This window comes from Mercurialis annua, linkage group LG3 (assembly GCF_937616625.2).
Source record: "Mercurialis annua linkage group LG3, ddMerAnnu1.2, whole genome shotgun sequence".
NCBI classification, from domain to species: Eukaryota; Viridiplantae; Streptophyta; class Magnoliopsida; order Malpighiales; family Euphorbiaceae; genus Mercurialis; species Mercurialis annua.
In genome coordinates this window covers 56989822-57004297 of record NC_065572.1, presented here as the reverse complement: position 1 = coordinate 57004297, position 14476 = coordinate 56989822, and the positions used below count along the sequence as shown (strand labels likewise).

Sequence of the window (14476 nt, the reverse complement as noted above, 5' to 3'; positions counted from 1 at the left end):
GCCACCTTCTTACTTTGATGTGTTCCGTTTAGCGTACTGGTTATGGACCAATTTTGGAAAATTATACCAAGTTAATATGTTTTTATTAGCTTAAACGAATAATATAATGATTTCAAATAAACAAATTGATATGATAAGCAAAGAAGTTCTTAATAATTCTCTGCATATAATATTTCATTTTTCATCACTGGGAGACTCACCCACCATGTCTGGTGCGCATTGCGGGTCGGATTCGGATTAGTCAGGGCGAAGCCCTGGAAACCGGATGGGCTTACCAAAAAAAATATTTCATTTTTGAATTACATAATCTCAATTTTGGGAGGAACATTTATTTCTCATCTACAGATTTTAATTTGTTTTAATTAAGATGTAAAAAGAAAACGTTATGATTGTATAACTTAATATAACAAGAACTCTTGATAAATAATGTATCAACCTGATGATTCAATAAATATTTTTGTCAGGTAAAATGTTTTCTTAAAGGTAATAATTATTGTGAAATTAGGACATCAGATTGTTAAAACAATTGTATTTTCAATTTAAAAAAAAATATATTCAATGCCTTAATTTCTCTATAAATAGAAACCTTAAGGCTTAAAGACAGAAAACAAAGGAATATTTCAGAAAATGAAGCTTTCATCTCTAGTTTTACTTTCATTTCTTTTCATTTCAGTTTCTTTTGCAAAATCCGTTATTACCGATGATCATCAAGACTTTCTCCAATGCCTAAATAACAATTCTGATCAGCAATCAAATCCAATTTCTGATGCCATCTTCACCCCTAACAATTCTTCATTTACTTCTGTTTTACAATCTTATGTAAGAAATCTGAGATTTTCCGCTCCTTCAACGCCAAAACCAATTGCCATTATTGCAGCAAAGCATGATTCCCATGTCCAAGCTGCTGTTATATGTTGTAAGAATCTCAGCTTGCAAATCAGAATCCGAAGCGGCGGACATGACTATGATGGGCTTTCCTATGTTTCAGAAGTCCCTTTTGTAATTCTTGACATGTTCAACCTTCGATCTATCGATATAAATATAACAGACGAAACTGCTTGGGTTCAGTCAGGAGCGACTCTCGGGGAACTTTATTATAGAATTGCAGAGAAAAGTAATGTCCATGCATTTCCTGCCGGTGTGTGTCCTACACTTGGGCTTGGAGGTCACTTTTCAGGAGGTGGGTACGGAAACCTGATGAGAAAATACGGTCTCTCTGTAGACAATATCGTCGATGCTCAAATAGTCGACGCAAAAGGTAGAATTCTTGATAGGAAATCTATGGGGGAAGATCTGTTTTGGGCAATCAGAGGAGGAGGTGCTGCGAGTTTCGGAGTAATTCTTTCTTGGAAAATAAAATTGGTTCAGGTTCCTGAAAACGTCACTGTTTTCCAAGTCGTCAGAAGTGTGAATCAGGGCGCCACAGACCTTGTCTGGAAATGGCAACAAATAGCTGATAAGTTAGACCAAGACTTGTTCATCAGATTGATACCAACACCTGTAAATGGAACTGTAAATGTGACATTCGTCGCCATGTTTCTCGGAGATCCTGAAAGACTCCTGACATTAATGAATTACAGTTATTCTGAACTGGGTTTACAGAAGGAAGACTGTATTGGAATGAAATGGATCGAATCGACAGTTTTTTGGTTCGGATTTCCTAAAGGAACTCCGATCGAAGCTTTACTCAATAGGCCTGTAAATGCATCAATTTACCTGAAAAGAAAATCAGACTATGTGAAAGAACCAATTTCAAAGGAGGGTTTGGAATCAATTTGGAAAATTATGGCAGAAGTCGGAATATCAATGCAATGGAATCCATACGGAGGTAAAATGAGTCAAATTTCCGAGTCGGATACTCCATTTCCACATAGAGCTGGCAACATATTCAAAATTCAGTATTCTGCTAACTGGTTTCAGAATCAAACAACAGAAAAATTGCTGAATTCGACGAAAACCCTTTTTGAAGCTATGACTCCTTATGTGTCCAAGAATCCAAGAGAAGCGTTTCTGAATTATCGCGATATTGACATTGGCAGCATTGGCAGCAATGGAAATGGCACATTTGAGGAAGCAAGTGTTTATGGTGTTAAATACTTCAAAGATAATTTTGACAGATTGGTGAGCGTGAAGACAGCAGTTGATCCTGATAATTTCTTCAGGTATGAACAGAATATTCCGACACGGTCTGTATTTTACAGGAAGTCTACAGTTTGAAGATCAGAAATTGGGTACTAATTTCCAAGTAGTTTGATGAGACAAGTAAAAATTGTTCCTGCAAATCTTTGCCTGTATGGTTTTTTGTTTTCGTTTGTTCATTGAAATCTGACAATGCAAACTGATGTAACTTTAGTTAAATAAAGGAAATTTTGGCTCTCTGTCCAAGTTACAGCATTGGAACATTGGGTGAGCACGGATCCTAGATATCTCCAAAACCGAACCGAAAACCGGACCGAAAATATCCAGGACCGAAAAATATCCGTTGACCATTGACTTTCCCCGAACCGAACCGTACCGAAAATTTTATTGGTACGGTTCTGGATCTTTTATAAATAACCGTACCGAGAACCGAACCGACCCGTACCGAACCGAAGTACTGAACTTATACCCGAAGAACCGAAATATATATATATATATATATATTATTCTAATTTTCATTTAATTATTATATTTGTATTAACTTTGAATTACTAAAAATTAAAATTGTTTTATAAAATTAAATAATATATATTAAAAATATTAGTCTATATATATAAAAAAAATTATTAATTTACATAAAAACAAAATACTTATATAGTTCAATGAAATTTTTATGAATTTATTAAATATTTAATAACTATTAAAAGTATTTTTTATAAATTAATATGAACAACACATATTCATTATTTTCTATCATTTACCAAATTATATAGTTTTAACAAAAATGATATAATTTTAGACTTGAGAATATTTAAAAGTACCCTTATCAACTAATCAAAAAATTAATATTAAATCGAACGATAATATACATGTTGTGACTTTTTATTTTATTGATGATTATTTACTTGTGATAGTTGAAAATATAAAAAAATGAATGAATGAATAACTAATTAATTTTAAAAGTCAAAATAATATATTATAATATAGTAGAGATCACATTTTAAATAAAATAATATCCGTGGTTTTAGCGATATCTGTACCGAACCGTACCGAACCATTAGGACCGAATCCCCGTACCGAACCGTACCGAAAAATAAAATCTCCGACCCGAACCGAACCGATTATTGGGTACGGATCCAGATATTCAATTTTTGATATCTCCGACTTTTGGTTTGGTTCCGGAGATTTGTCAATCCCCGGACTCCCCCGAACCGTGCTCACCCCTAGGAACATATATGATTTTGTATCCAAGTTGTCCTAAATTGAAAGAAAAGTTTAATTTAGTGTAAAGCATAAAAATAAAACACAAGAAAAAAATGAGAGGGCCCCAACACTTTTGACAACATAATTAAATGACGACCCTTCTCAAGAGTGGGAGACTAAAATAGATCACACCCAATCTTTTTAAAACCGGATCGGAAATCGAACCGACTTCATCAAGGATTCATGGTTCGACCGGTTCAACCGGGTTCAACCGGATTTTTAAATAATAATAAAAAAATTAAATTATAAATACATGTATTATAAATAAACAATGTGGTATAATATTTTAATAAAATTATTTTTAAAATTTTATTATGTAAACCATAATTTTTAGATGATAAATATGTAGAAATATAGAATAATTTTTCTAATTGAGAAAAAAATTTCATTTTAATAATAACTATCATTATATTAAAATTATAAATAAAATATTAACAATATATTTAAATAAAATTAGTTACTAAATATGTATATAAAATAATTTCTTTGTTATGAGAAATAAAAAGTGATTTATCATTTATGGGAGATGGTGTTTGTACTTTGTGGCTTTGTGCTTTGAAAAAGGCTATGTCTTGTGCTTTTATAGGGTCTTGGGAAAAGAAAACATGATAGAGAAAATATCACATGGGAAAAATAAATATAAACTCTATAAGAATATTTTTTGGACAAAAGATTGCTGTGTTTGAACAATTTATTAAAAAACCGGGTTTTACCGGTTTGAACGGAAAATCGGATTTGACCGGTTCTACCCGGTTCTAACCAATTTTTGACACTTTAGAGTTTTATCATATAACCGGACCGGACTGGTGACCGGTTTCCGGTTAACCCGGTCCGACCGGCCGGTCCGGTCCGATTTTAACAACATTGATCACAACATAACAACATAATTTATCTAACATTTAAAACTAGAAATATTTACACTATATATCATAATATACTCTATATCATAATATGATAAAATATTTAAAAACATGATGTCTTATACTTTCTATTTAAAAGAGTATTTTTTATATTTCTAAATATATCACCTTATTATTTTTATTAACAAAAATTATTTCATTTCTTTACACTTCATCTTCTCCATCTTACATCTCTAAAAACCCTAATTTATTTTCTTATCTTTTTCCATTAACACACATCCACCATCATTTTACCGCCACCGCCGCTCTCACCTCACGTCGCCGCTCTCTCCTCGCCTCTGCTCTCCGTCACACCACCGCCGCTCTCCTCCCACGCCGCCGCCGCCTTCCTCCCATGCCGCCTGACTTTCTGCTCCGCAACTGCTCCGCCCGCCGCCGCTCCATCCTTCTCTTTTCCTCCTTTGTCGATTAAACATGAAATCGAATCTGAAAATATCAAATCTGAATTTTTTTTTTTAATTGTATACAATATGTATTATATACGGATTATATATAAAATTTGGCTTCATCTTCATCTTCTCCGTTTTTCAGAGATATTTTAATTCTCAGATTTGTTAAAAAAACAATGTATATAATTCGTATTATATACGAATTATATACAGATTATATACAAAACTGCATTTTTATATACAAATTTTTATATAAAAACTGTATTTTTGTAATTATTTTTTGAAAATTTGTACTTTTATGATTATTTTTTATATTTCTGTTAAAAAAAATACAAGTAGTATCTTTGTAAATATTTTCATTTTTTTCCGGTATTTGTAAAACAATCTCTTAAAACTACTAGATTAAAGTCGACTTAATTAATATCTGCGTATCATAAATAAATCAATTTATTTATGGCAAGTCTAAAAGCATGTTGTCTCACGTATTAAAACGCAAATTTGTTCATTATATTTAAATTCTTTTTATATATTATCATAACATGTCAATTTGATACAATACTTATCAATTCGTATTATTTTTATAATTTAAAAAATATGTAATATATCGTGTTCGTATTGACATAATTAATATATATGTTATCCGTGTTGACTTTAATCATGTCACTACTAACCGTAGAATAGGTCCACATGATACGAACATCATCCAATCTTAATGACACACCTACTAGAAGTCCCCATATGCCCTTCAATTATTTATTAAGAGCTCTAGCTGTCTTCACTAATTGATGAGAGAGCATAAAAGTCCCCAAACTGAACAGCACGTATAGGAAACTTCATTGAAAATTCCACTTTTAATTGAAACATAAAATTTGAACTATCCACCATTAACTATGCACAAAATTCTTTCAACTCTCCGATCTATTCTCTTTCATTTGTCTATGGCAACTTTAGATCCAGTCCAAGAAAAAACGTTTCTCCAATGCCTTGCTACTCACTCAACACCATACCTACCAATCTATGAATCCACTTATTTCCCTACTAATCCTAAATACAATTCCATTTTACAATCATACATAAGAAACTTAAGATTCAACTCATCAACAACCCCAAAACCTTTGTTTATTGTAGCAGCTACACATGTATCTCACATCCAAGCATCGATCATCTGCTCGAAGATCCATGGCATCGAGCTTAGAATTCGAAGTGGTGGGCATGATTACGATGGACTTTCGTATGTATCAACTGTACCCTTTATCATTCTCGACATGTTCAATATGAGATCGGTGAGTATCGACATAGGAGACGAAAGTGCTTGGATCGAGTCTGGTGCGACACTCGGTGAAGTTTATTATTGGATTGCGAAAAAGAGTGGAATTCATGGATATCCGGCTGGAGTTTGCCCTAGTGTTGGCGTTGGAGGGCATTTAAGTGGAGGCGGGTACGGTAACTTGATGAGGAAGTTTGGTTTGTCGGTTGATAATGTTGTTGATGCGGTGATTGTTGATGCTAATGGCAGAGTTTTGGATAGGGAAGGTATGGGAGAAGATCTGTTTTGGGCTATTAGAGGAGGTGGTGGTGCCAGTTTTTGTGTTGTTGTTTCTTGGAAAATTAGGTTAGTTCTTGTTCCTGAAATTGTCACAGTTTTTAGGGTTGAAAAAACATTGGAAGAGGCTGGTTTTTCAGATATGGTTTACAAATGGCAGAATGTGGCTGATAAAATTGATCAAGATTTGTTCATAAGGTTAGTTTTGAACCATGTTGTTAGAAATGGACATAACACAATAAAAGCTAAATTTAATGCCTTGTTTCTTGGAAGTAAAGAAAGACTTATTGATTTAATGAATGAGAAATTTTCTGAATTGGGGTTAGGGATTAAAGATTGTAAGGAAATGAGTTGGATTGAATCAGTTTTATTTTGGACAAATTATGATCCAATTGTGACTTCTTTAGATGTTTTGCTTGAAAGACATTCTACAGAAGAAAAATTCTTGAAGAGGAAATCAGATTATGTGCAAATGCCAATAGAAATTCAAGATCTTGAAGGAATATGGGAGAAATTGATTGAACTAAAGAAGGTGACATTGACATTGAATCCATATGGAGGAAAAATGAGTGAGATTTCAGAATTAGAAACTCCATTTCCACATAGAAGTGGAAACATTTACAAGATTCAATATTCAGTGAATTGGAGAGATGATAGTGTTGAAATGGAAGAACATAATTTGGATATAATTAGGAAAATGTATGATTATATGACACCATTTGTGTCAAAATTACCAAGATGTTCATATCTAAATTATAGAGATGTTGATTTGGGTATTAATGAAATTGGAAATGAAAGCTATGAAGAAGCTAGTAAATGGGGATTGAAGTATTTTAAGGGTAATTTTGAGAGATTGGTGGAAGTGAAAACAAAGGTGGATCCAACTAATTTCTTTAGATATGAACAAAGCATCCCTTCTCTTGAAGCATCTTGGAAGAGTGGATTAATGGCAGAGAAGTAATTGTAGGTGAGTTTTATATTTGACAACTTTCATATATAATTGTTGTCAGGGAGATAATAAAATGTTATGGTACACCTGAATCCTATGAAGCAGGACACTCCTCCGGAACACGGCGGAAATACGGAGGGGATATATATCTGACACGGAAAAGCATATGTCCCGACAGTATTTTTTACTATTAAAAGAGAGGGGACACAACGGGAACACTTCTGGGATATTTTTTTGTAGTATTTTAGTTAATTTAAATTTTTTTTCCAATATGAGTAATAAACCAACAAAATCATATTTATAAGTTAATGATAATACATCAACAAAAATAGTAATAAACCAACATAATCATGATCTTTCTAAGCCTTACTCAAAACAACAGGAATACTCTGTTCATTCCTGAAGAAATTCTCAGGATCAACAACACTTTTCACCTTCACCAATCTATCAAAATTTGCATCAAAATACTTCCGACCATAAATATTACTCTGTTCATAGCTATGTTTAGCGTCGGCAACACCAATATCAAGATCCCTGTAATTCAAGAATGCACTTCGCGGATTTTGGGACACATATGGAGTCATGAAACTGTATAGTTTCCTCGCCTGAGATAAATAATTGGTCTCCATATCAGCTCCGGGCTCGTTCCAGTTGATGGAATACTGAACCTTGAATAGATTTCCAGCACGGTGAGGGAATGGAACCGCGGTTGATGGAATTTCGTCCATTTTTCCCCCGTACGCGTTGAAAACTAATCCGATTTTTCCCAGTGCCATCATTTGCTTGAATATTAAAGATATTCCGTTTTGATTAATTGGTTTTTGGACGTAGTCTGATTTTCTTTTCAAGAAATTGGCGGTATCGACTTTCCTGTCGAGCAAAACATCGGGTGATGTTCCGTTATCGAAATTAGCCCACCAAAGTACAGACTCAATCCAATTCATTTCTGTACAATTTTCCTTCTTTAATCCCATTTCAGGAAATTGTTTTCCTAATAGACTCACGAGAATATCAGAATTGCCTAAATATAAACTCAGAATAGAAATTCTGACGGTAGGCTTATTATTTTTTGTTACTGGCTGCAATAACATCCTCATAAAAAGACTGCTATCGATTTTCGGAGCAACTAACTGCCATTTAGCAGTTATTTCAGTTGCATTGTCTTCAATGTAATATTCTGTTCTGAAAACAGTAACCGTTTCAGGAACAGGAACAAGTTTAATCTTGTATGATATAACGACGCCGAAACTGCCGCCACCGCCGCCATTGATGGCCCAGAATAAATCCTCACCCATTGCTTTTCTGTCCAAAAGCTTTCCATTAACATCAACAATTTGAGCATCAATAGTGTTATCAACAGCCAACCCGTATTTCCGGATCATATTTCCATACCCGCCGCCGCTAAAATGCCCACCGACGCCTACTGTAGGGCAAACCCCGGCCGGAAAACCATGCAATTTACTGTTTTTCCATATTTCATGATAAACCTCGCCGAGTGTAGCGCCGGATTGGATCCAGGCAGACTCGGTTTTCATGTCGACTTGAACGGAACGAAGATTGAACATATCAAGAACAAAGAAAGGGTTTTGAGAAACGTATGAAACCCCTTCATAATCATGGCCACCGCTGCGTATTTTAAGCTGGTAACCAACTTTTTTCGCGCAGATAACCGCGGCTTGAACGTGGGAAATCTGTTTCGGAGTCACGATAATCGTTGGCTTCGGAGTTGCAGTTGTGTTCATTCGTGCATTTCTGATGTATGCACGAAGAACAGAAGAGTACGATGCGCTTGTCTTGGTGAAGACAATGGATGAGATTTGGTCTTTCGGGGTTGTATTGTTCTGTAAACATTGAAGAAAAGATGCATAAACTGAATCATCCGTTCCAACAGCAAAACAATATGAAGAGAGATTCAAGAGAAGGACAAACACACAAAAAAGATTGATTATGGATTTTTCCGCCATTGTCCTTGATCTTGATCTCTATACTTAAGGAAATGAAAGGAATTGTGTTGTATTTATATAGGTTTTATTAAGGTGATTAGGAAAGAGATTAAAGATGGTAAGTACACCCCAATAAAACCGTAATTGACAAATTTAGGCATGATTATATCCCTAATAATTAGGAGTTTACAATCTACTTTCAGTTTCTTTCTTTATATAGTTTTTTCATATGTTCTAAAATTTAAAATTTGTGTGGCGGTTAAACTATTTTGGCTATTATATATACTTATGACTCATATGACAACTCTGTTGTGTCATGTATGTATCTGTGAAATCGAAACAAAAGGTTCACCGTGGAGATGGATGTAGTAAAATGTTACAGGTAATTTTTTTAATTAAATTTTCCTTCTGTCTTTGATAGAAAGTTTACGGCAAACATTTATACGTCCAACAAAAAGGGATTATTTCACCCTCCTAACTTGGTACAATATATAAAAAAAATCATTTTCTAACAAACCGAATCATTTTTATCCTGAATTTGGCTAAACTGTATCTAAAATACTCATTCCCCATAGCATAAAGCACTCTCCATTAGGATATTAAACTCCCTGGATCACTCAAGTCTCCGGAAGTTACAAAAAGGTCACGAAAGTCGATTTTTTTACAAAAGTATCATCGACGTTGGCTTTTTGTTACACAGGGATGTCACTAACCCGTTTTTTACCCTTCTTAGCCCAAAACGCAGCGTTTTAAGCTGACATGGCAAGCCGTAATAGGCTCACAAATCTCTCCCCTCCATGTCAACGACATAAGTTGGCCACATCACCCAAACTAAACGCAGCGTTTTATTTTTGAACTTTCAGATTGAATCCTTTAATAATAAAACGATTCATTTTTCTTATTTCACCTAAACCCTAAAATCAATTCTGCTATGAACCCTAAAATCGTTTTCTTCGATGAACCCTAAAATTGTTCCCCTTTTTTTGCTGCATTTGCTTATAGTAAACCTAAACTCGATTAATTCCTCTGTTAGTTTTCGTTTTTGAAGTTGTTTCTTCTTAGTACAGAAACGACGAGTAAAATTTCAAATTGCAGATAGGATGAACCGCGACTGGAGACCCCGTTAGGAAGGATCTCCTGCTCCTACTTATGGTAAGTTCTACTCAATGTCTCATTATTTTGTACTTCTCTGAGATTAATGAAGGTTTGTTAATTTTTGTAAAATTGTTTATTTGTCACAGCACCTTACTCCCCGTATTTCAGTATTAGAATTCACAAAATAATAGTGGGACCTGTAGTTGGCTATGATCATAGGATTTTGGGTTATATTGACTACTGTAGTGCTGCAAATTTGTCAAATCAGAGCTGATATGTATGGCTGTTAGTTTGGGTTTAGGATCAGATGCAGATATGTATAAGTTTTATTAATGCCATGAGGATTTAAATATGTGAGGTTGCAATGTCTTCGCAATGACACATATGTTTTGAGGATGGCACTTAGTGTGGAAGAAGATAAAATGCTAGATATTCATGCTTGTTATGAACTAGGTGTGAATGTACACTTGGGCAGTGATGTGGGTGAGAATCTAGTAGATCCCACAGAAGACATGCCTTTGAATCAGGATGAGGAACCTAATGATGGCAGTGAGAATGAACCTAATGGTGGCAGTCAGAATGAACCTCATGGTGCCAGTGTGAATGAACCTCATGTTGCCAATGAGAATGAAAGTGCAAATGGGGAAGATGCTGCTGATGATTATGATGAGAATGGAGAAGGAGCTGTTGATGATAATTTAGAAAAGGGTTCTGATGACAGTGGCTTGGTGGATTCTGACTACAGCTCTGATTCTAGTATGAATAGAGATGGGGATGTGCAGCTAGAAGATATTGCTGCAGTTGAAAGAGAAGACAATGCAACTGCTGATGGTATAAATGAGGCAGTGAATGATGCTTCTGCAGGTGCAAATGTGGGTTTAGATGAGGCTGGTAATGATTCGTTTCAGGCAGAATCTCATGAGTTGCATTCATCATTTGATGACTCGGATGCTGAGTCACAGAAACCTAGGTTTTCTGAGTTCAAGGATGAGAACATTAAAGATCTAGTGTTTGAAATTGGCATGCAGTTCAAGAGCTTTTCTCAGTTTAAAGAGGCATGAGGAACTATGGTATCAAGAATGGTTATGTGATGAAGTTTAAGCTCAATGATAAGGTGAGATGCAAAGCATATTGCAAGAAAGGGTGTCCTTTCAAGTTATGGGCTTCTTTAATGAACAAAGACAAGCTCACAGTTCAGATTAAGTCTGGGTTTCTGAAGCATCAATGTACTCGGGATCACAATATTAGGCATGTGAATCCAAAGTGGATTGCTCACAAGTACTTGGAGCAATTTAGAACTGACCCTAATTGGTGCCTTAGTGGAATAATTCAAGCTGTCAAGTCTAATCAGAAAGCAAGTATAGGAAGAGTGCCTGCTCTTAGGGCTAAACATTTGGCCCTTTAATTACTAAATGGTGATGAGAGTGAGCAGATGAAAAGGCTTAATGATTACAGACTTGAGTTGATTAGGACACATCCTAATTCAACAATTATGTTCAAAAGGTCTCACGGTATTTTTGAGGGAATATATGTCTGTTTAGGACCTCTAAGGGATGGGTTTATGGATGGCTGTAGAAGGGTTATATCAGTGGATGGATGCTGGCTGAAAGGGTTGTATGGTGGGCAATTGCTTGCGGCAGTAGGAATTGATGCCAATGACTGCACATACCCAATAGCTTGGTGCACTGTTGACAAGGAAACAAAGGATAACTCGGTGTGGTTCCTTAGGCTGTTAGCAGATGACTTGCCTATAAACAATAGCCATGGATAGTGCTTTATGAGCGACAGACAAAAGATAATTATTTCATTTAAATGTTCTATTTTTTATAGTTTATGTTGTAATAGAAACTATGCCTGTATTTCATTTGAATGTTGTAATAGGGACTCATACCTGCTATTGAGACATTGTTTCCTCATGCTGAGCACAAGTTCTGTGTGAGACATATTCTCACTAATTTTAGGAAAAGATATAAGGGCAAGACCCTTAAGGATCTATTGTGGGCATGTGCTAGGGCTCCATACATTGAGGGGTTTAATAAGTGTATGTTAGATGTAGCCAATGTTTCAATGGGGGCACGTGGTTGTCTAGGTAGCATAACCCGTGGGAAGTGGTCTAAGTCTCAATTTGATGAATATTTCAAATGTGATATGTTGCTTAACAATTTGTGTGAGAGTTTCAACCATGTTATTCTAGAAGCTAGGACCAAGGGTATAATCACCATGAATGAGATGATTAGAACTAAGCTTATGGTAAGAATTCAACAAAAGAGAGATAACATGCTAAAGTTGGATAGCATATACTGTCCTAAACCTTTAAGAAAGTTAGAGAAAGTAAGGCAGATGAGTTGTATCTATAAGGCAATATGGTCAGAAGGGGAAACTTACCAAGTTTATGGATTTGATGGTCAATTTGTGGTGGACAAGGGGCAGCGTACATGTACATGTAGGAGGTGGCAATTGTCAGGGATACCCTGTCACCATGCAATGGCTGCATTCAATGAAAATAATGACAACCCTCCTAGGTATTTAGATGACTGCAACAAGGTGTCCACATACCTTAAAACCTATAGCCATCTTTTGGCTCCAATCAACGGAATGAAACTTTGGCCTAAAAGTGATCACCCCCCTATCTTACCTCCTCCAGCAGTTAATTTTAGGAGAGGAAGAAAACAATGTTAGTGATATGCACTAGGTCAATCATGTTTGACCATGTTTTGACTTTATCATTTTGTTATTTATTGATTGGCAGTTTTTATCATTTTATATTAATGATTAAAATACTTGAATGGTTAATTCTTTCTAAGGTCATCAAGTATGTGACTTGATAGTAGAACCCTTAGGTTTAATAAAAGAATTATATACCATCTATCCCTAGTCTTAATAGAACATTGAGACTAGTATGATGTTGACTGATGATTATGTTTTACTAATCATGTATATGAGATATTAAGTCAAATCATAGGTGCTATTTGAGAAATAAGGCAGTGGATTGTTGGGCGGCACAACGGAAATTCAATTAATTATGCTAGTGAATAACGTATTGTGCTAAATAATTATACCGGAAAAATTCCCAGGAAAGATTGGAGGGTCACGAGCGGACCACTTAAGTACCAACCTCCTAGATAGAATTCAACACGATATAACTAACTTCACAATAGGGAATTCCAACTAGCCTAATCGTTAGCGTCGAAAATAAATTAAGGACGGCAGAAACAAAATAATAAATGACACCGAGAATTTTTAACGTGGTTCACCCAAAATGCTGGATTACGTCCACGGGACAAAGTCCGAATAATTCTTCCACTATTATCAAAATAGCAGGCATACAAAGAGAGTAATTTTACAGAGAGATCTCACCAAAATAATGACACTCAAGTGTTTCCCACACACCCGTAAACTCACTATTTTTTATCTCTCAATTCTCTCACCCCTCACCCTTTAGAGAAAACGTTTCTCTAGCTCGCCTATTAGCTCGAAGCTAATACTCTCACTCACAAATGCTTGTGAATTTTGGTGATATGAAACCTTATGCTCCTCCTTGCTATTTATAGGCAAGGAGGGGAGTAGCCTCCAAGTAATTTTGCTTGGAGCCTACTCCAAGTCAATTTACTTGGAGGCTACTCCAAGTAATTACTATTTTTTTTTTTAACTAAATGTGGGCCCACATGTGGAGGGACCCACCAACAAATCTCCCCCTCCCGACTACATGGGAGGCACCACCATTCCGGCTGCCTGTCGACAATATTCAAACTTTCCCCGCGGAAGAGCTTTGGTTAACATGTCAGATCCATTTTCATCGGTATGGATCTTTTCCAGCTGTAGCAGTTTCATCTCCAGTACATCTCGAATCCAGTGATATCTCACATCAATATGTTTAGATCTTGAATGAAAGGAGGAATTCTTCCCGAGGTGAATAGCGCTTTGACTATCACAAAACAGCTCGTACTTCGTCTGGTGGAAACCAAGTTCACTTAAGAACTTCTTCATCCATAGCAACTCTTTACAAGCTTCAGTTGCTGCAATAAACTCTGCTTCTGTTGTTGAGAGCGCAACACATTTCTGTAGTCTCGATTGCCATGACACGGCTCCCCCTGCAAATGAAATCAGATATCCTGATGTAGACTTTCTCGAGTCAACATCGCCAGCCATATCTGCATCTGTGTAGCCAACTAACACAGGTTCTCCATCTCCAAAAGATAGACACATTCTTGATGTACCTTGAAGGTATCTAAGAA

General features: G+C 35.6%; 5 protein-coding genes across 5 annotated transcripts; 4 read left to right on the top strand and 1 right to left on the bottom strand.

The window, feature by feature from the left end:
• Positions 1-625: 625 nt before the first annotated feature.
• Positions 626-2357, top strand: LOC126674914 (berberine bridge enzyme-like 14). Its single transcript, XM_050369460.2, has one exon. The coding sequence runs from the start codon at positions 628-630 to the stop codon at positions 2215-2217; it is 1590 nt and encodes a 529-aa protein (XP_050225417.1). The 5' UTR covers positions 626-627; the 3' UTR covers positions 2218-2357.
• A 3140-nt stretch (positions 2358-5497) lies between these two features.
• LOC126674912 (berberine bridge enzyme-like 8) lies at positions 5498-7512 on the top strand. Its single transcript, XM_050369458.2, has one exon. The coding sequence runs from the start codon at positions 5602-5604 to the stop codon at positions 7213-7215; it is 1614 nt and encodes a 537-aa protein (XP_050225415.1). The 5' UTR covers positions 5498-5601; the 3' UTR covers positions 7216-7512.
• On the bottom strand, positions 7480-9209 carry LOC126674913 (berberine bridge enzyme-like 21). Its single transcript, XM_050369459.2, has one exon. It carries the CDS (start codon positions 9165-9167, stop codon positions 7563-7565), a length of 1605 nt encoding a protein of 534 aa, XP_050225416.1. The 5' UTR covers positions 9168-9209; the 3' UTR covers positions 7480-7562.
• Positions 9210-10636: 1427 nt separating this feature from the next.
• Positions 10637-11302, top strand: LOC126672712 (uncharacterized). Its single transcript, XM_050366668.1, has one exon. The coding sequence runs from the start codon at positions 10637-10639 to the stop codon at positions 11300-11302; it is 666 nt and encodes a 221-aa protein (XP_050222625.1).
• Positions 11299-12920, top strand: LOC126672711 (uncharacterized). Its single transcript, XM_050366667.1, has 3 exons — positions 11299-11599; positions 11783-11955; positions 12123-12920. Exons 1-3 carry the CDS (start codon positions 11299-11301, stop codon positions 12918-12920), a joined length of 1272 nt encoding a protein of 423 aa, XP_050222624.1.
• Positions 12921-14476: the final 1556 nt, after the last annotated feature.

What these genes read in the sequence shown, in the direction of transcription:
- LOC126674914 (XM_050369460.2), top strand. Translation starts at nt 628, where the DNA reads ATGAAGCTTTCATCTCTAGTTTTACTTTCATTTCTTTTCATTTCAGTT.
- LOC126674913 (XM_050369459.2), bottom strand. Translation starts at nt 9,167, where the DNA reads ATGGCGGAAAAATCCATAATCAATCTTTTTTGTGTGTTTGTCCTTCTC.
- LOC126674912 (XM_050369458.2), top strand. Translation starts at nt 5,602, where the DNA reads ATGCACAAAATTCTTTCAACTCTCCGATCTATTCTCTTTCATTTGTCT.
- LOC126672711 (XM_050366667.1), top strand. Translation starts at nt 11,299, where the DNA reads ATGAGGAACTATGGTATCAAGAATGGTTATGTGATGAAGTTTAAGCTC. An exon ending in CAAGTCTAATCAGAAAGCAA is followed by an intron (nt 11,600 to 11,782) that starts GTATAGGAAGAG and finishes ATGTCTGTTTAG; the next exon opens with GACCTCTAAGGGATGGGTTT. An exon ending in AGGAAACAAAGGATAACTCG is followed by an intron (nt 11,956 to 12,122) that starts GTGTGGTTCCTT and finishes ATGTTGTAATAG; the next exon opens with GGACTCATACCTGCTATTGA.
- LOC126672712 (XM_050366668.1), top strand. Translation starts at nt 10,637, where the DNA reads ATGGCACTTAGTGTGGAAGAAGATAAAATGCTAGATATTCATGCTTGT.